This window comes from Seriola dumerili, unplaced genomic scaffold (assembly GCF_002260705.1).
Source record: "Seriola dumerili isolate Sdu_G_001 unplaced genomic scaffold, Sdu_1.0 BDQW01000322.1, whole genome shotgun sequence".
Taxonomy (NCBI): domain Eukaryota; kingdom Metazoa; phylum Chordata; class Actinopteri; order Carangiformes; family Carangidae; genus Seriola; species Seriola dumerili.
The window spans coordinates 2,246,893-2,271,390 of NW_019174577.1; the positions used below are offsets into that span (position 1 = coordinate 2,246,893).

General features: G+C 40.9%; 1 protein-coding gene across 2 annotated transcripts in view; it reads right to left on the reverse strand.

Moving 5' to 3' along the window:
* atf6 (activating transcription factor 6) overlaps positions 1 to 22,338 on the reverse strand; it is a 31,861-nt gene extending 9,523 nt beyond the window's left edge. Inside the window, exons 1-14 of one of the 2 annotated variants that reach the window (XM_022759462.1) lie at positions 22,104 to 22,338; positions 20,343 to 20,419; positions 19,829 to 19,907; positions 19,240 to 19,337; positions 18,408 to 18,531; positions 17,873 to 18,076; positions 15,973 to 16,142; positions 9,257 to 9,442; positions 8,961 to 9,052; positions 7,238 to 7,387; positions 5,244 to 5,339; positions 5,009 to 5,111; positions 4,142 to 4,206; positions 3,178 to 3,289 (exon numbers count right to left, since the gene is read on the reverse strand). In XM_022759462.1, coding sequence (XP_022615183.1) covers positions 3,178 to 3,289; positions 4,142 to 4,206; positions 5,009 to 5,111; positions 5,244 to 5,339; positions 7,238 to 7,387; positions 8,961 to 9,052; positions 9,257 to 9,442; positions 15,973 to 16,142; positions 17,873 to 18,076; positions 18,408 to 18,531; positions 19,240 to 19,337; positions 19,829 to 19,907; positions 20,343 to 20,419; positions 22,104 to 22,203 — 1,656 coding nt within the window. In that variant the 5' untranslated portion in view covers positions 22,204 to 22,338. Of the gene's footprint in view, positions 1 to 3,177; positions 3,290 to 4,141; positions 4,207 to 5,008; positions 5,112 to 5,243; positions 5,340 to 7,237; positions 7,388 to 8,960; positions 9,056 to 9,256; positions 9,443 to 15,972; positions 16,143 to 17,872; positions 18,077 to 18,407; positions 18,532 to 19,239; positions 19,338 to 19,828; positions 19,908 to 20,342; positions 20,420 to 22,103 lie in introns of both variants that reach the window. The other variant, XM_022759461.1, reaches the window with a different exon arrangement.
* Positions 22,339 to 24,498: the final 2,160 nt, after the last annotated feature.

The following is a 24,498-nucleotide window of genomic DNA, read 5'->3' on the forward strand; positions in this document are numbered from 1 at the left end:
AAAAAGCACCTTTTAGAAATGTAAATTAAGACCAGTAACTCCCATGGTTTGGTCTCCATCATCTGCGAGAATGGAGCTTTTTGTGGCTTTCCAACTCCCGAGAGACCAACTGAAAACTGGTTAACTCTATCACACTTGGCCGGCAAAACTCGCTCCGGGTGAAATGAAAAATGAGGGGTGTTAAGGTGATGACAGGCATGAGTATGGGCTGAGGTTGAGAAAGGGATTACAGTGAGAAGATAGGATGCAGCAATGTAGAAGACTTGGGATACAGGGTTACCAATCTCTCAAAGACTTGCACAAAAACTGCTTCTTCTGAATAAAGGGTTTGGTGTGTCACCCGCTCATGGCAATGTGAGGCATTAGGAATAAGCTATACGCCACCAAAGGGAGTATTATAATGCTAAAAATGGAAGAGAGGGTGCCTTAACCGCGCCTGGAGAGTGGCAAGAGCTAGGAAAACACAGAGAACATTTCTGCTCATCATCAGGAAACAGACAAGCTTGTCAGGCTAAAACAGCTGTGGCTGCCATGACAACAGGTGAATTTTCCTTGATCCTTATTGGACATGGGCCACAGTGAAAACAACCACTATTTCCACCACCACACCTCAATGCACACTTACATAAATCCACAGGTGCTAAAATAGCACAAGAAGTGAAGCAAGACCGCAAAATGACGGTAGAGTAAGAGCAGTTCCACAGTTTTCCATCACCTCACCTCATTTCACACTTACACAAAGCCACAGGTGGTAATGTATCTGTTGAGGGCTTTAAGCAAGCTTGACCTAAGCGTGACCATGTCTGAGTGTGCAACATAGTACAGAGAGTGACCTCAACTACTGGCCAGGGCAAGAACAGACCATGATGAACTTTATGAAAAAGTTTTTGCCTGGAGGGACAAAAGACAAAATTGGTAGAGATTGGCTTTAAAATCTAAACAAATTCCAAATTTAATCCAGAGCTTTGGCAGTCTTGTAAAAACATACTGACTGGAAAAAAAAAAAAAAAAAAAAGCACACCCGTTTTTTGCGCGCACACACACACACACACACACACACACACCCTGAAACCCAGGAAACAAAATACAAGCGAATAAAGGGACTGAAGAAAAAAAAAAAAAAAAAAAACACACCCGCTTTTTGCGCGCGCACACACACACACACACACACACACACACACCCTGAAACCCAGGAAACAAAATACAAGCAAATAAAGGGACTGAAGAAAAAAAAAAAAAAAGAATGACTAAATAACAGGTCGGTAATCTATGCTCTTCACATGGACTATGTGTTTTACTGTGTTTTCGTCATACTCAATATTTGATTTTGATTACTCAGACTCTTTTCTGCTTACTAAAGCCAGGATAAGTTCACTTCAGCACTTAAATTACTGTAAAAATCACTTTCAAAAAAGCAGACATGTAGTTCAGGAGGCAGGGAGAGAATTAGAGAAAGTCAGAACAACATCTATCTATCTATCTATCTATCTATCTATCTATCTATCTATCTATCTATCTATCTATCTATATCTTCATGGAGATTAGACAATTTATTGATTAATCAACCAAAGAAAATGAATCACCAACTATTTTGACATAAATTTCATGTAATTTTTTTCAAGCACAAATGCCAAACATTGTGTGGTTCCAGTTTCTCGGTTGTGAAGATTTTCTGTGTTTCCGTATCTTAAGTGATCGTAAACTTAATATCTTTTGGTTTTGGACTGTTGGCTGGAGAAAATATGCAGTTTGAAGACGTTAACTTTAGCTTTGGAATTTCCCTCTATTTTATGACATTTAAAGATTGAGTGGTTTCAGTTAATTGAGAAAATAATTGGGAGATTAAGCAATAATCATTAGTTGCAGGTCTACATCTTCATATCAAAATAATCAAGACTTTGAAATAATTATAAAGCTTATTGTCCTTACTTTTTGTCAACAGGTCAGTAAGGTTTCAGTAGCTTTTTCCCCGTAATGTTATTTTCTTAATTTTAAGATACAAAGTGTGACATTACTTTTATATTGAATAAACAATTACAGCTCACTTCTCCCCCACAACACAAAGCTGCTAGAAACTGAAGGACAGCTACTTGACCTGTAGAGGCCCTCAGATGGGGTACAACATTGCTACCATTGTCCCTGCTGTCACCATGCCAACTCATAGACGGACCTTTGTCACTTTCTCAGAGACAAGGGGTCTTGATCTTTGACCACATACTTCAAAACTCCCACCCCACTGAGTAATCCTGAGGATTTAAAAGCTTAATATCACCCAGAGTATCTAGAGATTCTCCAAGTGATATGAAATACAATCCAGCTCTTTCAAACAGCGACCAAATGCATGCTGATTCAGGTTTACGAGGCTGTTTGTTAGCTAATACTTTTAGGATAACTGTGGAAGTAAATGTGTGTTTTTTTGGCACAGTTCAGTGGCAATAGATGGAGCAGCAAGTTCTTTTAATAATGAAAAACATACTGTAATGGATAAAACTCAAAGCAAAAAGTTTCCCCTTGCAAAGATATTTTCTTTTTATTTGGTTAGCATTTGAGAACAAAGGGATGTAAGGCTGAGAGCTGTAAAAAAAAAAATATAACTTTTTGGGAAGAAAGGACTATTCAAAGGAAGCAAACCCAAACTAATCAAAGAACTCTTTCTGAATATGCTGTCTGTGAATCAATTATATCAAGAGAGAGAATTAAAAACAGGTCTGGAGTTTCAAATGTGGAAAAATGATTAAAGACCAAACAGATTAACAGTGACAAATGGTCATGCCTAAAGATCTAAAACATGGTTTTGATGATTGCAAATTGGACTGGAAAAGGGGTCGTTACACCCTTCGGGCATGTTCATTTCATCCCTTCCACCACTCTCCACTTTCCTCTCAAATCAACCCACCCTGTTGAGGAAAAGACCCATTACATATAATGTATGATTCATAGGTTACTCTAACTATAATTCATTAGTCACTTTTTATTGTCAGTTTGGGAAAAGGAAATCTCATGACAGACAAAAATGGAATGAAATTTAATTAGTGTTGAGCTGTGAAAACTTCCCTTGAAATCTCCTCTAATGTAGCTTCATGTGATCAGTCAGCCACAGCGTCAGATTTAGTGCGGAGACAAGCGCCTGTTTCCCTTCTCAAATCAGTGTCATGCCCCAGTCGAGTTGAAACTTACCCTGCGGAAAGACACCACGTAGAAAGTATCGCCACGACGGTTGATCTCATCAAAGAAGTCACTGTAGGTGTGATGAGGTGCGTAGTACACCTGCAGCTCACTGCCAGGATTCCTGTGAGGAGATAAGGAATTACAGGATTGCATAAATAAATATGAAGAACGCTGAAAACACTGAAAAAAAATATTCAGAAATGGGGAGATAGAAAAAGGCACACACAACACTTTCTACAGACTAGAGACAGACTCAACTGCTGTGGTCAGGTCAGCATGAATGGTTCTAAACATGATGTATGCAGTGAGAAAGTCACGGATATGTCAGGCTTTAAATCTGAATTTTCTGTGTATTTTTTTTTATTTTCATTTCTAGCACACCGGTGGCCACACAGAGGTCAATTGTTGAAAGCAATTTTTCCTGTATTGTCTTGTTGGTTTGGATGTGTCATAGCCAGAGTTACAAATAGGAAAAAAAACTGTAGGTGGTCATGAGAAACAACTGACTCCATCTGTCTGATCTAAACCACACAGTGTAGTCCAGGGCAATAGGTTCTTACCGGCTGCCAAACCTCTGAAGCAATGTACAAGGCTCATACTCTAAAACAATGAAACATACCAGTTTGTTATGTCTGCAGTTGCTTTATGTAATGGACTAGCAAAAACACCAATCCTGCAGTACTGCAGTCATCTACTCCAGCGGATCCCGCTGACAATAAACACTCCAGTCTGCAACTCAGGTTTCCACTCTCTGTTTTAGTTTACCACACAGAGGTGGTTTACCACACAAGTCGTAGTTACTGTGTACTAGTTCTGATATCTGCAGTATGGTCTGCCCTCTAGTTGTCAGAAACTGCTCGATGCAGCTTTAAAAACGAATGAGAATTGTTTGGAAGAAAAATAAATGAAACCTGAAAAATGATTGAAGTGTTTGAATCTGACATAAATGCACTGTAACAGGCCTTTTACTCACTTTTCCCCAGTAGTTTCTGTGTATTGGACGGTTAAAATCTGGGCAGCCTCCTTATTCTCTGTTTTCTGTTAGGAAAAAAAGAGAGAATTAACTATAATCGCTTTTTTAATCACATCAAGTAACCATTAGCGAGAGAGCACGATAAAATGCTGGCAACACTGTACAACACATAAACACAGACTCCACTCAAAACATTACAAGTGACCATCATATCAAAACAACGAGACATCAGCACACACATTCCAGTCCCAAGGTCTTTTCCTAATAAATCACATGTAGTTCAGAAATCTTAAGGCTTAAACTTTTCCTGTTCACACCACAGGGAATCATTCAGAATCATTCAAATGAGCAGACATACAATTTAAAAGTTATTCATTAATCATGTGACTTGTAGAGTTTCATATGTTAAAAAAAAAGTGTGTTTGTAGTGCTAAAAAAAAAAAAAGGAAAAGCTGAATACAGGTGAGAAATAAACACATCTCCCTTTCTGTTTATAGTAATATAAAGAATGGCTGTATACCAAGCAGGCAGCTCTTGGTAGATTGGACTTACTGTGACAGAATTTGAAAAAAAATGATGGAAAAAAGGAGCAGGGGGCACTAATCCTACAGCTCCCCTCTAAGTGTTGTGTTTACTTTCTCAGGGCTGCCGGATTAAACTCAGCCCAATAAAGAGAAATGGGAGGCAGAAAAAGGGAAGGTGTGAGGAGAGGTGAATCAGTGGTGAAAGAAAAGCCCCAATTTTAACTGAAACTAAAGGCCAGAAATATAAGTGTATGCTTTAATGCCGACATGAGCATTGTGTACATTTTTGCATGGACATTTAGATACGTTTTCCTGTTTTCCCAATCATGCTGCTGTGACTTACCAGAATGGTCCTGGTGGGCTTGTGATTGCTGTTAGTCATGCGTCTGGATTTGGTCTGCTGCACTTCATGACGGTGGACCCAGCCCCTCAACTCATGGGCCAACCTGCCATTCAAAGTTAACACAGTGCTTTTTCTTACATTTTAGGTAGGAGTTGGTTAATTTTGTGGACTTGAAGTGAAAGGAGGGAAAAAAAAAAATACATCTAGGAAATACATTAAAGAGTTCATAGCTTACTCTATGCACTTGGTCCTGTTAACAGGAGGCTGGCAGGGGGGAGGAGGTCTGAGGAAGATGGGATCCTTCACCACCATCAGGGCCTTATCCTCAGAACTAAAACATAGAACAACTAGAATCAACACCTCGCGGTTGTGTGCCTCTGCCAATCAGGCAAGTTGCAGGAAATACGGTCACAAGCTCCCCTTCGTGTTACAGCATTGAATAATGGCTACACGTGTTTTTGCAGAACATTATGATGTCACAGTGAAGTTGACCTTTGACCATTTGGTAAAATGTCCCCACCACATCATTTTCCCCGATTAGACATTTGTGATAAATGATGACAGTGATCTTCGCCTTTGACCTTTGATCACCAAAATCTAATCGGTTAATCCTTGAGTCCAAGTGAATGTTTTTGCCAAATTTGAAGAAATTCCCTGAAGGCGTTACTCAGATATCACATTCACGAGAATGCATACATATGTATAGACGGACGGCCTGAAAACATAAGCAGGGCGGAGGCAGGCAGAGACTTAAACGAAGAAAACGTTGATTAGTTTACAAGGATGTTCGGATGCTCTCAAATCAGTGTAACAAGTTCACATAACAAACTGGTAAAAAAAAATATTTTCCACATGTTGAATACAAAACTGAGGGCCAACATGGCTGCTTGCCCTCAAACAGAGATGAAACACCCAGAGTTAATTTGGTAAACGATAAGAAAAGGGTGCCATAAAGAAACAGAGCAGTGCTTCAATGTGGGGGCAATTATATCTCTGTTGAATTTAATTGGTTACTAATGAGTTTTATTTTTACTTGACATGTGCAGAGGTGGCACAGCTTCACTCACTGAATGTACAAAGCTCTGTGTGGTATGTCCACATGCTGCTATAAATCCTGCTCAGAATGATCATAAACACGCTACAGAGAACTGAGCAGCACCGTTCAGGCTGATTATGGACAATGATTGTTCAAAAACCTTGGTTGTTACCATAAAAGGGGTTTACATTTGTTAGCAGCACATGGCATGACATGTCTCCTCAGATGTTGCTGTGACTTTAATTATAACTGTTATACCTCTCTGCAAGTGAATGATTATGTAGCTTGAGGTGCTGATGTAGACTGTCCACAGTCAGTGCCCACCTGCAGGGGGCTTGTTAAGAAAAACGTCTGCCACCGATGTAATCCCTCCCCTGGGCCTCCCTGAACTGAGCCAAAACATCGACTACGCCTCGCGTTCCCGTCTCTAAGCATCCTGGAAATGGTTCCGCGAGACAACATGTCAGACCACAGAGGCCTGATCATAACTCTAAGTGAGGGGCCCATATTAACCTCCCCGCACACACACCTTCCCCTTCAGTGGAACCCCAAGATTAGGTTGCATATCTCCCCCATCGTCCTCCTCCTCGGCTGTGTTTGGTGCTGTCTCCCCTTTTGTAAAAGCTAATGTGTTCCTTCCTGCCTGCGCAGTCGGGAAACCTGATACCACAGATGAATGGTTTGTATTAACATGTGACATACCCTACGCAGAGATCTGACACAACACAGGCTAGCAATGCCACGCAGACATCAGACGCTCTGACCACCTTGCAAAACATCATTTTCAAGACACGGGGGTTGCAGGGAACGCACCAAACAAGAATGTTATTTGTGCAATTTACAAATGAGACTGCGGGGCCTCAAGTGCATTTAAAAAAAGAAAGAAAAACATATAACGCTTTAGAAAAATAAACTGTTACTAGCAATATAAAGCTGGATGTCAAACAAGGTCTGACCCCAATTTCCCACCTTGTTACTCAAAGGACAACTGCTAGCCAACTAGCCAGGGGCCTGGAGGCATTTGAAAGGCATTCGTTTGGACAGAGTTGGTAATCTGCTGGCGCATGTGTTTACACGTGCTGTAATGAGCTGTACCAGTTCAGACTGAGCCCAGGCACAGGTGCATCCTGGTCCGCTGACATGGTGGTTAAATACAGTGTTGTGAAAGGTGTTGTGGGGGTTGAGCTCATTACCTGTCGGCTACGTCGGAGGGGGCGCTGCCGAGGGGCTCGGGGCCCATCACGACCTGAGTTTCTGCCTCTGGGGAGAAGGCCAGCAGGTGTCTGCCGCTGTGCTGCATGGAAACTACTTCCAGCTTGGAGCCTGGGCCACCCTGAAACAAACTGACGAAACACAGGACAGGTGAGGTGAGGAAGAGAGACAGGTGAGGTAAAATCAGGACACTTGGGATGGAGGAAACAAACTGAAGAGAAGAACTTGGTACTGGACTGAAATGACCACTGAATTCCATGTGGCCCACATCCTGTGCACAGGAGGGTTTTTCGTTTTTAGCCAAGCAGCAGAATCTGAACTCTGATCTAGACTGCATAACCCAAAGCACGTCGCCGCACACACACAAGCAAAAATACACACAGTCTCTTTCAACAGTACTACTGCGCTGGGTGGCATTTTCATTTCAAAGGATCTGACCTCAAAAGCGGGCATATTTTACATTCCAAAGGAGAGCCTGAACACAAAACACAAAGATGTGATCGCAGGTACAGACGCACACACTAACTCAGAGTTTAGCTACCGTGAATACCGCTCAAGTCGCAAAAGCAAACTCATTCACGGGTCCCGAGATCCTTTTTCATGTTTAAGCTCTAGAGAAGAAGTGAAAGAAGACATTCCCAGCACAGAGCACACGCTTATTATCAAAGCCAACAAGTCCAAGGAGTCGATGTTTGCATCACTGCAGAGAAAGTTACTCCCCGGAGAAAACAAACATTTTTATAACATGAGAACAGAGAATCAGTCATTACAGTTGGAGGTGGACTGCCAGCTTGAGTTTGAGGTATTACACAATCCCTCCATCTGCTAACTGGGTGGAATCAAGCTCTTTCTCCCCAGTGTAGTTTTATATAACTCTTAAATTGTCACGATTGTTAATATTACAGGCACAGATAAGAAAAACTGCCACATACAAATGTTTTATACTTCTTTTGTGGCCTGAAATTATTTTCCTTCTACATTTCTAAGTGGTAAATGTTTACACCCCACCCACCCCCACCCCCACGGCTCAGCAGGTTGTTTCAAGGTTTGTTCACCCATTAGTCACCAAGTCCCATAAACTCTGGCAGCAACATCAGAGGACTGGACCGTACACAAAAGCAATATGTCATGGATGAACTATTAATTGTCGGTTGTTTTAACATCTAGATCACTTTCAGTCAGTGCAAGAGTGGTCTTGTACAGCATGTGCATTACTGGACTACATTACTATGGATTGTACCACAAGGAAACAATGTCAGAATTAATAGTTTTTTTTTTATTAATAATAATAATGATATTAACGAGCCACTTGGTGTGAAAAAGACAGACAGATAGTTATTTGTCAACTTTTATTTTTAGGCCAATGCGGTAATAACTCTGTCAACTGTGTTATGGATGAAGTATGTTCTGAGGATTAAAAGAAAAAAAACATATTGCTTCAATGGGAAATGTTCTGCACTGTTTTCAATAAACTTTTTTTTGTGCAATGTCTTATATTAGAGGCGTGTTTCCCGCAATGAGTCATGGGGCTTCCCATTTGTTTTCCTCCAGTGATCAAATACTTGTGCATTCACAATTAGAGCCGCAGTGTCTGCCTTCAGTCTTGTTCTTTTGGTTTGAATTGGATTTAAGCCATTGGAAAATAAATCAAATTATTGTGTTAGGCACTCAAAGGCACACCGACATTCACCGTCACATGCTCACCTCATTGGTCCAACATTAAGCACGAGGAAGACCAAAACCGCCATGAGACACACAGCTCTCCTCTTGGGTGCTGTTGTTTTTAGTACTGTGTTCTGCTGGGAAAAGGAAGGAATGAAATCACAAACTACAAATCACAGGTATAAATCATATATGAATGCATAGTTTGTCTTTCTTGGTTCAAGTTTTGCCGTGTTACTTTTCACTCTTTCACACTCGCATTTGGACTGTGCACAGGCGCCCCTTATCTGTGCAGAAGTGTAGGCTGTGTGCAAAAGTCGTAGCTTCCAGCCTCTCACCTCGCTCAGCAGGCCCTCCAGCTGTCTCTTGAGGTTGCCATTCTCACACTTGAGCGCCTCATTCTCAGACAACGCCACTTTCAGGCGAGCCTCCAGCGAGAGCAGATACTCTTTCTTCTTTTTCCGAGATAGGGATGCTGACTCGCGATTCTTTATCATGCGCTGCTGCCTCTGGGACAACTTCGACTGCAGTGAGAGAGACAGGAACAAAGACAGAAGAATAACATTTGGTGTAGGTTATTACTCATGTCAAGACATCCATTTCATCTTTCATCCACTCGACACCTATCCAAACAGGAAAAGGGGGTGGTTATTGTGAGAATGCGGTGAAATGACTGAGCCACCTGTTGGGCTGTAGATCATAGGTTCCTCTCACTAGTGTGACATCATGTTTATCTATGCACTCAAGGGAATTTAGTTAAAATGGCTTTTCATTCATTAAAAAAAAAAATCAGTGTGACACCATCCAATTAAAAGTCAAGAAGGAAAATTTGATATGCACACAGTTAGGCATGTGAAACAACATACCACAGTCAATCTAAGATTCGTAAATACTGCTGTTTCCATACTAGAGCCTTAACATCGCCCTGTCCTTCAAACTCAGGATGCGGAACAAACTCCTTAAAACAAGAAGTGAAAGAAGACAAGAGACGTCTGAGCACGGGACGCTTGCATGAGAGAGAAACAACCTGTAAAAAGACAGATGGCATAGTGAGAAAGTAAATGGAAGTAAGGACGGGGAGCGTGACATAAAAGCCAAGGGGCAACTTTGTTATTCTCACCGAGAGAACTCCCTGGCTGCTGATGCTCTAGTTTGCTACGGTGACAGAATAATAAATAGACATGTTCAAGATGTGTCGCGGGGGTTTAATGACACCCCTGCAACAAATCATGGCTTTAACATCGCTCTAAAGAACCTTTAAGTGCACGTGGTCAAGCTTCTGCTTGAAAATATTTACACCGACATCCTCTGAGAGGTCAACAGGTCTCATGCAAGGCCTCTGTTCTATACGTGAAGAGGGATGTGTTTACGGAGAGTGTCACTCTTTGAGAAATGGGTTCACATTGGAGACAGATAAACACTGGGGCACTACGTATGCTATAGGTCTGGATGTGAAAAAAACAAGTCCAACCATAGTCAGTCTTAATTGCTGTAATTAGAGTCTTACATGCTCAAGTTAATCTGCAAATAAATAGATGGTAATCAGCATTTTTCTGTTTAGATTCCCTAAACATGTCTTTGCATGACTTTCTTTCACATCAGCATTGTCTGAACCAAAACAAATTTAAAAATATGTATGTAAAAATAAACAAATTAATGATTACATAAATAAATAAGAGCAGTTGGAAGTTTGTTTCCAGTAAGCAAGAGCAGTGGGAAGGTCAGTGAACTGAGAACTGAAATGACACGTTAACACACATAGCACATATCTTCACATGACCTATCGCAAATTAACACAACCGATGGCTGTGATTACCTGAACACCTTCATTGTTAATGCAGTCCCAAGCTACCCCTCTGCTGCCCTTCTCCAAACACAAACACCCTCCCCGGGGTAAGCCTCTAAGATCCTGGGCCTAATAGCCCCGCTGGTGATTAAGTTATTTGGATCCCTGTATTTGTGTTCTGTCTCCTGAGAAACCCCTCTGTCTCCCAGCCCAGATCTGGGAGCTGTGCCACTAGCCTGAGCCTGGGAACGCTGCAAGTAAGCAGTTACCAGGGAGTGGAGAGCAAGGGGACTTCACATCAGCACCACAATGAGGCTGAGGAGCAAAACGTGGGGCAGGGGGCAAGAAATGGCAGAGTGGCATTTCTCAATAAAAGCCAAATGAATGGGTGGGAGGCTAACACTAAGACTGGTTATAACTCAAACTATTTAAGAGTCGGTGGGAAAAGTCAATGAGAAACAAGAAATTGCTATGGTGCCCATTAGGAGGGCACATGCCCCCAGCTGCTCATATAGAAATGCACAGTGGCCAGCTGCAGACAGCTGTTGGTACACTGAGCAGTCCTGGGTGTGAAAATGTGTTATTTTATGATTATGCTGCAGGATGTTACTGAAAGGAAGAATTCCTGCTCAACTACTTCTAAATGGTGAAAGCAAGAGGGTCTGCTGAGGGTCTACTCTTTCCATCTTTTCTATTCAGCATCCAAAGGGTTAGCCCATCCAAACGGAAGAGGTTTCATTTAACAAGTCGCCTGATTTTACTGTACGTCATAAAACACCTGTAACTGTGGCATGCGCTCCACAGGTGAAATAACTGTCAACCTGTGATATTTGATTCTTTCTAAGAGCTATTGTGCTACAATGTGCTACAATTCACTTTTTAGGCACTTGTTTTAATAAAGTCTGTATCTTAAAACCTTAAAAGTGAAAAAAAATTGTAAAAGTGAAATTACTACAGAGCAGAGCCAGATTATTTTTTACTTAACAGCTGTAATTTACATTGTGATATTTACATGTGGAGAAACTGTTTTTTGTTTTTTTGGGGGGGGATAAAACAATAAATAAAAATCCCCTTTATATACAGAAAGAGGGGACTTCCTTCCTGCCTTGCATTGCCAATAAACATTCAACTTAGTAAAAGCTTAGTATCTGACACTGTATAAGCAAACAATGTTTTTTTTTATCTGATGCATTTACAGTAGTTTTCCACAAAAGCAGGCTTTACACATTATAACAAGAGCAGGCAGATGTGGTGACAAAAACATGAGATCAAAATCCATTGAGCCAAAATATTCAACCACTGTGTCGTGATACTGGGTGAAAAACAATAAGATGTAATGTTGTTACACCCCTAGCAGCTATGAGAGATTTCTCCCTGTATGAGTGTTGAATTACGAGACTAAATAGTGAAAATTCAGAGAAAGATCCAGGACAGTCTGATGCAACCCTTTCGATAGCTGTAATGTTTTTAATCAACCTCACTTGTGGCTGTCCAGGAAATATCTGAAGGTAATTTTTTTTTTCCCTCTGACTCAACTAAGCAGTCCAATGTGAAAACACACGAGGCAAGACAAAATGAAATGCATCAACTTCTAGCCTTCTATCCAACTAATGGGGCGATTTGTTGAGGCCTGCAATTCCAGGGTGGACTGTTTTTCAGTCTAACAAACACACACACACACACACACACACAGACACACATACAGAGGTAAATCTCCGGCTGTGTAGGAGCCCATTACATTACAGTGGCCCAATCCCTGATGGCTGTTTACAGCTGTCGCAAAATGCTTCGTCCTGCACAACACCTGTCTGAAGCATGTAATCGTTAGCAGCCGTTTAACACCCAGGCTTATATAAGCTAACTATAGGCCAAAATATAGTACAATATATAACATGTGACACACACACACACACACACACACAACCACACACACAGAGACATACAGTACATACAACATGCAGGAACACCTGGCGCAAGCATGCCATCTTTAACAGGCATTTTACACATCCCCCCAATCCACCAAGTCCACCACTGTGCTGCAGCTAAACCACAGTGAGGTTATAAAGTGAACACAGCTGCAGCAGTCACACAGTGTGACACGGCTCAAGAGCTTGTCAGTGGGCCGCGAAAACAACTCTAAGGTCCATTTGAATCACTGCATAGCTGATGTTTTCTAAAATCTAAATAGTTTCTTCCTGAAAAAAAAGTCCATTATTTGTCCATTTGCTGAAATGCTGTTCAGTGACTATACTGTAATTTTTTTTTAACTTTCACTGCTCTTTAGTGAGACGTTAGTTGAGGTGTAGGCTTCAAAAATCTAGTCTTATTTTCCTCCTCACAATTAATGTGAACAGTCCCTCCCCCTTAATCACCTATTGTAAATTTTATTGACTTGGTTAGCTTTACAAATGGCTGAGAGACATATTTATTTTGGCCTCTGGGATTTGGAATTCCTTGACGTTTCTCTCGATGTCTGGCACAAAAAGTGCTTCTCCAGACTCAATTATGCCCATGATAATTGGACAAGTTCCTCTTGGCCCTTTTGAGGGGCCAACTATTTTTACAGCCAGAGGTCAACCATTACCATACATAAAACAACAACCACTTGTGAAATTTCATTTGAGGTTAATCATTAAAAAAAAGCCTGATGGAAAGCATCGTTAATGTCAAGATAAATTAAGCAGTCCGGTAAAACAGAGCATTCTGACTTTAGGTTATGACTAATGTTTTTTGCGTTCATGAGTAATGCAGCAGGGTCACACAGTGACCTATAAGATGATAATAGCTGAAAGTTGGATCGGTTTTCTGCAGTCTTCCCAGTGTCACCACAGAAATCACTACAGATGATTTAGGTGACACCAATGTGACACATCTGCTTCTCCACAATTAAAAAATCCAAATGATGCGTCTTTGCAGCCCACAGACAGCAAATGGGAAACACTGTGAAAGTGGAAGTCCTGCTCACAAAAAAAAAAAAAAAAAAAAAAAAAAAAAACCCAAGACAAACAGAAGAGGAAGGGAGAACATGTTTCTCAACTCACTAAAAGGTCAGACAAGAGCAAGCCATCAGGAACAGTTGTGCTGGAGACCGAAGCCTGAAACAACAGTGAACTTGCTGAAAGTCACGGCATCTCCATGCCTGCGTAATGGAGGCTGACAGTTCAGACTAGAAGAAGAGGCATTCGCAGTTTATTCAAGCAATAAAGAGAAGGAAATCAGAAGAACAAACCAGCCTCAAGCCTTTAAAAGAATATGACAGACTCTCCCACCCAAAATAAGACCAGCACACACAAAAGATGGGGAGCTTTTATTGACAGACCACAAGTCTGTACCATAAACAAAATATACTATAATTGAGTTTTCTTTTTTAACTTTTAAATCTCTGGGGCAGTCCCTGCTGCAGTTAATAGTACCTTATACAATTCCCTGAAAGCTCTGTGCCGCCCTGTGCTGTCATTACACAGACCTACGAGAAATGAATGTGTGAGGATGAGAACGACTGAAGCTCAGGAGACTGTGTGTGTGTGTGTGTGTGTGTGTGTGTGTGTGTGTGTGTGTGTGTGTGTGTTCACTTTGCATGTTTTTTTGTGTGTATTCTGTCCACTGCAGCTGTCCTGACATCACCCCTGATTGCAACACACAGAGGGATCTCTGTCATCCACACAGAGAGTAATGTCCCTCTGTGACACTGTTCACACTGTCTGAACTGAAATTACATAACATGTCTATCTTTCCAATAAACCCCACAGGTACAAACAATGCAGAGACCAATAATGATCCTCTGCCGGTTGTTTGTGGTTCCATGACTGTATTGTGGAGCTTCAAGATTCACTGATGTGATTAAATTTTTAAAAAAGGAGCTCACAAATAGATGCATCTCTTCTAAGAGTCATAACAAATAAAAGCAAACTTCAGTTCACATAAAACATCAGTTTGAATGTTTAAAACTTGGAATGACATCATCTAAACATGCTGCCGTTTTTCTTACCAAGTTCGTGAGGAACTATTTTTCAATTACTGAGTGAATCATTAATTTTTACCTAATAAATTTTGGCCTATAATTCCTGCTATTTACTCACTTTAGAGAAATGACATTTGTATCGTTACAGACTGACATGGTCCATACAGCTAATGACTTTTCCTTCAATGTGGAAAAATACATTCACCAAATAAAAAAAAGGTATAAACTTTTTCCTTCAACATTTTATTTTCATATTATACCCAGAAATTAAAGTTAATTGCTTGTGAAATGAAAATAAATACTAAAAATAGGGTAATATGAGAGTGTTTAAGTTGGATAACATCCAGCCCAAGTGTGAACATGGCAACCACAACATCATAGTTACATAGTGGGCGAGCGCATGCATGCCCCTGTGGCTTCTTCTAAGCATGCAGTTGCATGCAAGTGCACACAGGCGAGTCCTCGCATGTCGAAACACACACAAACATAACTGTTGAAGGAGCTATTTATTCCAATGAGGATGCTCCATCATATATTTTTAGTTAGGTGCCAAATTACAGGGTATGAACTTCAGAGCATATGAGCCAAAAACCCAACAGATTAGAGGAAGACAAATAGAAGAAGAGGGAGAGATCCTATGAGAGCACGCCTATCGCTGTGGCATTAATTAGAGTCATGTGTGCTTCTAAAAAGTTTGACATGCTTGTCAAACACTGTGGTCGACAGTTTGTTTGGGCAATCAGATGTCCATGACGCCACTTCACTTCACATATGTAACTGTATTCAATCTTACTGTCTTTCGTAACCATACAGTGAACAGGTCCACTAGATATCATGTTGCACCGAACTGATAGTAAGTAAGTATTATGTGATATTGATAAGTAAGTGGACTGAAAAAATTTTGAGATCAAATCACATTTTCAAAATTTGTGATGGTACATACAAAGCAGTATTTGTATATATTAAAAATAAGATAGTTTTCTACTCTGTTTTTCTCTTTAACTCTTTAAAAAATTATGTTTACACTTTTGAGTAACTGCTCATAAATACAGGGGCGGACATTTGCCACTGACTCTTTGTCAGGGTTTCACCTCAATGTAGCGCAAACTTTAACCAAATCTACAGAAAATCAGCAAAAGAAAACTTTCCATCCACTGCCATTGCGCAAAGATTAAGAGCTGAGCACGTAGAGATTCTACGTTACTCTACTCTACAAAAATAGGTGGATAGAAACACACTGACTCTTAATATCTCAGTGTTCTGCGCCTGTGTGGCAATTATCAGGTAGGAAAACGTAAGTGACTCACATCATCATCTGAGGAAGGGGTTCGCAGTGTGACAGAGACCACAGGTGGAGCAGCGACAGGGATGGGCCTGTCCTGGCTGAGTGTTGGCATGGCGACCACATTGCTGGTGATGGTCTGTGGTGTCTGGATCTGTAGCACCTGGCTTGTCTGAGACAGCACTATAGGACGACCTGAGAGAGAGAGAGACACAACACATAGACACTCTTAATGATCATATTCTCACTGTATGATCAACATCGACTAGTGTTGACTGTGATTATGTGTGTCTGTCAGTTTGTGCTGTTGTTTGTGTGCATGTTCTTATTCCACAATTTTCTCGCATATTTCTTCTCTATAACAAAAACTTTCATGTTAGTATTTTATACAAGCTGTAGGCCGTATCAGTCTGCTGTTTAAAGAGCCTCCTGCTGCAGATGGTACAGTCCAGTTCCTTGAAGCCCCCTCACCTCTTGTGACCTACATTAACCCCTTGTCTTTAATGGGACTCTATGTTTTTAAAGTACAGGTGGAGAGGATGTTTACCATCTTGACCTGTGGTCTTTAACTTCCACATTCCTAACTGAGAGCTGTGTGAATTTTACGTGCACAAACACACATACACATGCATGTGTACCCGCAATAAAAACGCATTAAGGCCTGAAAGAAAGAAACTAGCAAAAACTTCGCCAAAACACAACGTTGTCCATGTTTATAAACGTCCTGTTAATGTGGGAGTCTCCCACAATTTAGCTCACCCCTCCCAGTGAGGCTGTGCCAGGAACCATTCCTCAAAACCGACCCAGCAACCTTCATCTCTCACACTAAACAACCTGTCAGTGCCAATAGTGCAGAAGTGTTAGCCTGTCCTGCTAATGAATGTGTGTGGAGCCAGCGCTCTGTCTTGCATCCCAAGCTCACCATCTGTAAGAACAATTCAAGAAGCTGAAAGTCAAAGGAAATTAAAAGCCTTGGGAACACCTGTCAGCCTGTTTGTTCTTTGGACATACACGACTGCCCAGGTCATACAAGCAAGATCAAATGTGAACTCATCAGTAAATATCTCCAACTTCTTTCTTTCACTGCGATGCATCGTTCTCACTCATCAGCTGTGAATATTGAGGAGAGCATCTTAAAGCAAGGAGACTCTTAACACTGAGCAGACTTGACTTGACTTCCATCTGGGGTCCTAAACTTGGATGTCATGGCCTTAACCATCTGCCATCTTGGCCATTACCAGGCAGACAAAAGAGCCAAGTTCAAATTCAAGTCTTGAGAGGTTAGATACTCCACCCACTTGGGTCCCACGCAATGACATAAGTATTTACATTGGCCTAGGTGCTGTTGATGTAACACACACACACACACACACACACACACACACACACACACACACACACACCACAAGATTGGTAAACCAGGCAGGTTGGACCACAAAACAAGAGCAATAATGACTTTTATGCACGAAACACACAGCAGCTCATAAATAATCTTTGGTTTAAACGTGGCTGATGAAACAAACTTTCTTGATTGTATATTTATAATGGCTAATTCCCAAAGTTGGATTTTTCTCAAATCAAGCCCAAATTTGGAAATACTCTGGTTGCAAAAAGTAAAATTTTTAACATCTTAATGTCTGTTTTTCTTGTTATTATTTGACCATCAAGTAAAATGATATGGTATGGTAAAAAATAAGGTTAAAGCACCCTCTGCTGGCCAAGAGAAGAACTGATTGTTTGAGCAAGAATGTCAACCAAATTCACCACAAACAACAAACATTACTAATACTGTATAATGCAAATTGAAAAAAAGTACTCTTAGTAAAGACCATCACACTGTCCGGTGCACGGGTCTGAGGCAATACATTGTAATGTGAGGCAATGTGTCTTAGTGTGTTTCAATGTGTTGCAGTGTGAGCTCTGACCTGGAGGCGGCGCTGGTTGGATGTTGATCGGAGATGGTTTAACCACAGGCAGCACAGTGGTCTGCAGGGGCTGGATGATGATTGTCTTGGTCTGCAGGGGAGCTGCTGCAGGGGCCAATGGCACAGCTGTAATCAGCGGTTTGGGCTGGATGGAAACTTTGGGGCCAATCTGAATCGGCCTCTTGATTGGCTGAGCTGGTTTGGCTGGTGCGTGTGTGTGTGCCATGGGATGGGGATGGAAGGAGTCAGATAAGAAAGCAGGGTTTACGTAAATACAAGGAAAGGCTGATTCTGAGTTCCCTTGAGGAAATTTTCATTTACAGTTACAGGGTAATTTTAAGAAACTGTTTTTTTCCGACCAATACTCCCACTCTTTTTTGAATGAGAGACTACATTTATCTCTGTTTGTTTTCTTAAAACCTAGAATTCTGCAAACCCAGAATGCGGTGCAGAATTTCCCCAGGTTTTTGGGCAAAGAGTACAAATATAGATGACAGCTGAAAGAGCAGATGTGTGGTGGTGGATGCTGCCTCACCTCGTGTGGTCGGGCTGGTCCTCTTTGGAGCTGTCTTAACTGGGGGAGAGATTTCAGAAAAGCCACTGGACTCTGAGCAGACTGAAACGGGAGACAGCTGCGACTGTGGCGACAGGGCTTCATCCTAGATAAGGAGGCAGAGAAGACTTAGGTCTTGTATCTAGTACACACCTTTAGTGCTGGTCATCGCACAGTGACAGCTGAAAATACTTCTGAGATACAATGAATCCTTACAAAGATTTTAATATTCTTTACTCCTGCTGCTAAACACACAAGCTATTATGAATCCATTCATACTCTCTGTAATACATGTACTTAAGACACATCAGATATGGATCAAGTGTCCTTGTCAATATTCAAAGAATCAAGGAGACGAATGTGTCCTTGGATTCAGACAGGGTGATCCAGTGAGCAGACAAATGTGTGCAGATTGTGTAGGGGCCAGACAAAAATGTAACCCTTGTCCTTGTTTTGACACGCTGTGAAAACATCTGCCTGCTAAATTATGCTAATGTGGCTGAAGTTGTCAGCACCTTTTATCTAACGAGGGGGCGGGGCACAGCTCAGACAGACAGCAAATTATTAGTTTGACAAGGTGTTTAAGGCTTTTGTTAATAAGTGTCTCAAGTGTGTGTGTGTCTATCCAAAAGCAAAGAGCAGCTGTCAATGTTTGGACACCATCTGGATGAAGATTTTATTTGTTCCAACCATGCACCAAGATGGGCACATATGTAAATACTCATGACCAATAACAAAGGTAAAATTTGCATTGGAAATGCAAGTCAAATGCCAAAAACCTCAGAGGGACAAAGAGTTGAAGACAGTGACTTACTTGTAAGGAGTAAGGGGACAGAGCTTCCACAGAGGCCGGAGAGGGGACAGAGCTCAGAGTGTGGGCAGGTGACAGAGAGTCCACACTCACCTCACCATCTGGATACACAAGGACAAAGATGCAGACAAATGTGTGGCTTATCAGCATGGGACGGTGTGATTTACTATCACACATGAATTCAAGACAACAGCCTTTATCTACCCTTTTCTAAATAAGCTTAAGCCACTGTGTCCTGTAACTGTAGACCTAATCAATAAACTCCACCTGCTGTATTTGCATTTAAATCAGAAAGTAGTCATGCAAACAAATCCAAAGTATTGGGGTTAAGTATTGTCATATTGTACCATATTTCTTAAGAAACATAGTACTGCTACACTCTCAAACATTATGACTGGTGGGTGACTTTAGAAAATCATGGTAATCAACTTGCCACAATCATATCACTGTGCAAAAGCACACATAGGTTACATCATATAAATATTGAACAGATGAACGCCGGACTCTCTTTTAGTTCTGCTCAGATTTCTGTTATTTCATGCTGAAATGTGATAACCATGTTTAACATAGATATCAATGTGTGTTGTTGTACCTGTGCAGGTGCTGCTTGAGTCCACTTCACTCCATGGGGGTATGTCAATATCAAAGTCCAGATCTGGACCCGCACTGGCCTGAGAAACCAAGCACACACTTTTTAACCAGTGGATGTTATCAGGACACAAATTGGAAACAAAAGTAAGTGTCTGAACCACAGTGTTAGCAATGGGCATATAATTACTTTATCAATTTTTAGTTTACGAGGCATGCGTTTCTGCTAAGTGTAGAGAGAACAGTTGTTATGTCATATAGAGTAGGCAGAAAACTCCAAGTCTTCAAAAAGCAGTCAATAAAACTCTTGTTATTGCCTACAGTTACTGCCTGACATCTACACATTGTATCCCCTGTCCTTGCATAACATGCTATGCTACCATGTTGCACCTGTCTCAGTAGCTCTGCACCATTGTTAACTTGCAGATTTCTTACTTTTCACATTTCCTATTGTCCCTCTTTCCTGTTAGACTACATTTCAGTTGATAATTTGCATACGGATAGGAAGAGCTACTCACAAAGCAAGCATTCCCCAGGGCCTCAAGCAGCTCATCTGCATCTCCCAGGCTTTCCAGCTCATCGAACAGGCTTATGTCTGTGTAATGACAGGCATACGACCCACAAAATGAGTCAAACCGCTTTCAGTCCATTGCAGAGTTTATTCAAAAGAGAGACAAATTATGACTGATGATACTTGGAGAAAATATGGAATGAAAGTAATGAAATAAATATTTCAGTACATCTCCCACAGCAAGTGTAAGCAGTCATATATGGCTTTTAATCAATATATGGCTGAGGGAAATTCTGAATGGCAATTTTCACAATTTGGTTTATATTTTATTTTATTTTACATTTCGAATTTATATTTCAACTGATGAAAAAAAAACATGTTAATCGATAATGAAAATAATAATAGTTACAGCCTTATACAGTGGTAGATTAAGTATTCAGATCCTTTAATAAGCTATATAAAAATGCTCCATTAAGTAAAAGTCCTGCATGAAAAATCCTAAAGCCTGAGTATTAGCAACAAATTGTGAAGTATCAAAGTAAAAGTACTGGTTTGCTCCCTCTGACTGATATATTATCATATATGACACCAAATAAATCTGAAAGGTTGTGAGGTGATTAATGGGAGAGGAAAGAAGCAAAAGCAAAGTTCTCAATATAAAGCATAAATATGTTTTCAGTTTTTGGACTGTTTCACTAACGATTTTTGGTTGTATATTTCGATCAAACTCATGTAAGGCATTTAGGGGGGAGAACCACTACTTGGCAGAGCTGTTAATATCTGAGTGTGACCCCAACTACACACTGCTTTATGTAAGACGTCAGGAGCCAATAAGGCTGGGAAAAAACGGTTTTAATCTGTAACACTGTTTTGTAATTTAAAACCTTGTTATAGTATCCATTGTGTAAAATCTTTATCTTAAAAATTACTTGTAACTAAAGCTGTCAAATAAAAGTAGTGGCATAGAAGTATTGAGCAGCAAAAAAAGGAAATACTCAAGTAAAGTACAAGTACCTCAAAATTGTGCTTAAGTACAGTAGTTGAGGATATGTACTTGGTTACTTTCCACCACTGGCCTTATATGTAGGAAATCTGTACTCTACTTATCAGTTTACAGATAGTTCAATGTCTGCCATGAACCAATATATACACATAAACAACATGTATTGTCCAAGTATATACAATAATACACAAAAGTAGTCCCACAACAACAAAACAACAAACACTGACATAGTTCAGCATGGAACGTGTACTGGCAAAGCTAAAAACAAAAGGAAACAAAAAAAGAAAAGAAAATAGCATGAAAAGAAAACAAAAAAGTGACGCAGGACACAAGACAACAATACGAAAAGTTGTTGTTGTTGTTGTTGCTGTTGATGTTGTTGTTCTTGTTAATTCCTGTTAGCTCCTACAGCTTCTTCCAAAACAAATGCTGTACTCCATCTTTAGCAGCACATATTATACTATGTGGTCCATATGTGGAGACCATTCAGGTGCCATACAGCTGACACATTATTATTATATATTGCATCCAGGCTCAGCAGGTTACATCATCTAACTGACTGCTAAGCCTTGAAGCGGATAGAAATACACTCACTACATCGACCTCAGACTTGTGTTTAAAGTATTTTTGAAGCCGCAATCTTGTCACAGTTTGTATTTTAAGGACACATTTATTAGTTATACGCAGCTAGTAGTTAATTATAGCTGCCTGTACTGAGCTTCCCTGTGTATGTCTTTCTAGAAAGTGTAGTTAGCCGACGCTTACCCCACTCTCCTCCGTGGTCGATGGAGATGATGCCAGCCTCACTATCCATCGCTGGAGATTGTTGATGATTTTCGAAGTCTAACGTTAACGCGGATGACATCCTCGTTTGAATTCATCAGTAAATAATCCCACTATAACACGTTTCGACCAAGCGATGTCTCACAAGACTGTTCATGTTGTAGTTGTTTGGGTAGGACAGTTTCCGTTTGACGCGAAGATACACGTCTGACTTACCGTAAATCTACGGGTGCCACCGAGGGCCTAACATGTGAAGCAGCAAAAGGAGGCCCTGCAGGATATTGTACTGTGCAACTGTTGCTGCTCAACCCTACCGCAAGGCGGAGTGATAGCACTACAGTCTGCATTATGCTGAGCATGTGCGCCACAGAGTTGACCTCTCTTTGCAATGGCACTGAGTTCATGGCAGAGCAGAGAAGAAGCAGTGTGAATAAAATGATGATGGTTTAAATTGTTATTTTGGGATTTCTTCACTTTCGCATGTCATAACAGTTCCAGTAATGTCTCGTCAGAGGCCCCCCCCCCCCCCTCTCTCTCTCTCACACACACACACACACACACACACACACACACACACACACACACACACACACACACACACACACACTGATCCCTAAAACCAAGTCTTTACCCCTCAAAAAGCAGTCTGGACCTCTGGGGACCTCAATTTTGGTCCCCATGATGATGTTCAGTCCCCATGGGTTACTATGTATTCAGGTTTAGAGTCCCCACTGGGATATAAAAACAAGCCCTGCCACACACATACATAAGAGTGTGAATTAGGGGCCGTGTTGTCAGATAAGAGAAGCACTGAGAGATTTACCTGACAGTATTTTTTTTAACCCTCTTAGGCCCACAATAAGACTTTTTCGTTTTCTAATACCTTTGTGTTCTTCCTAATAAAGTTGTCATTTTTTAAAAGTTTTACCAAATCCTAAACATATTCAGAATCAGCACAACCTCAGGTTATAATAGATGTCACTCAATAAATACTTATTTACAGTATAATTGGGGTTGACAGCCCATAAAACAAGAAAAAACTAAAAACGGACCTTGAATTTTTCCTTATTTTAATGATCTATCTTAATCTGTTCATGAGTTCTGCTCATTCTTTGGAGCAGTATTTATTTTATGTTTTTTGTTCTCCTTGAAAAATCAGCTCAAAAGTCTCAGCTGCACTAAATATCTGACTGGTCACATCTGTTTTCTGTCAATAAAATAAACTCAGAACAACTTCTCCTCCATATAGTTAGGCATACAGCCAAGGTAGGCCAACCTCTGAATCAGACACTCTGATTGGCTGCGACAGCACCCACTTGAGCCTATAGAAGTGTCGAATTGAGTGACGTAGCTCCCGTCATTAGCAAAGAATGCGGATGAGAATCGGTCAATAAACAGAGTGGAATGCGCTAGACAATTGGTAAGACTACTCCAAATATTTCCTAACTTTTAATGTTAGCGTATCGATCAAAGTCAGTGACTCACAGGGACGAACATGGGCTTGTTAGAAAGCGCCGATTCTCTAGTTTAAGGAGAAAGAAAACCGGCACGTCTCTAGCTCAAACGTTCGCGGAGTAATGACGCTCGAAAGACAACCTGAAATTTGGAAGCGTTTCCCACGGGCCTAAATCCAAACTACAAAGTTGGAAATTGTTTGCCAACATGGTGATTATGTCCATACAAGAGGTAGCAAAGTGCAAATATATGCAGGTGTTACAGAATAAATAATTACCTCCATAAAAACGGTGACACAGTCAGTCACAATTCATAATTCATTGACACACTCACAATCAAAGCATTCACTATTTAGTCTTTGGTGTACTTTGGCACATGTTCAAATTCAGGTGTCCACTGAAGTTGTATGTGTATTTCTCTCTTTGATCCAGAGAGAACATTGCCATGTCAAAATGAGACCATCTACTGGATTGTAGCGTACTTATAGAGATATTGACACTCACCCGAGGGGCTTCGCCAGCTCTACTGGCTGTTTGGGAGCCCCAAGCATTGAAACCTCTTTGGGTCATTCACACCATAATGTCAAACGAGTTATTAAGGCCTCATGCAGTCATGTGAGAGCTGTCAGAGTCACATAAATCAAGATGTGAAGTGACATTAAACCATCTTGGAAGGGGTGTCAGGGTGTCTGATAGTCTAGGCTACCTATTCAGAAGGCACCAAAACTGAATGACTGAAAAAGGTGAAGTCCCCTCGCCAAGTGATGTTCTGTCCATAGGTGCGGCTGGTGGATGTCTTCCCACAAGATTTCCACTGGTGCTTCCTATATGTCGTTATTTCGTGAAATGTAGAATGAAGGATCAGTTTGATGAATCAGTTTCGCTATGGGCATAAAACATTTTGTTGGGAGAAAAAAAAAAGA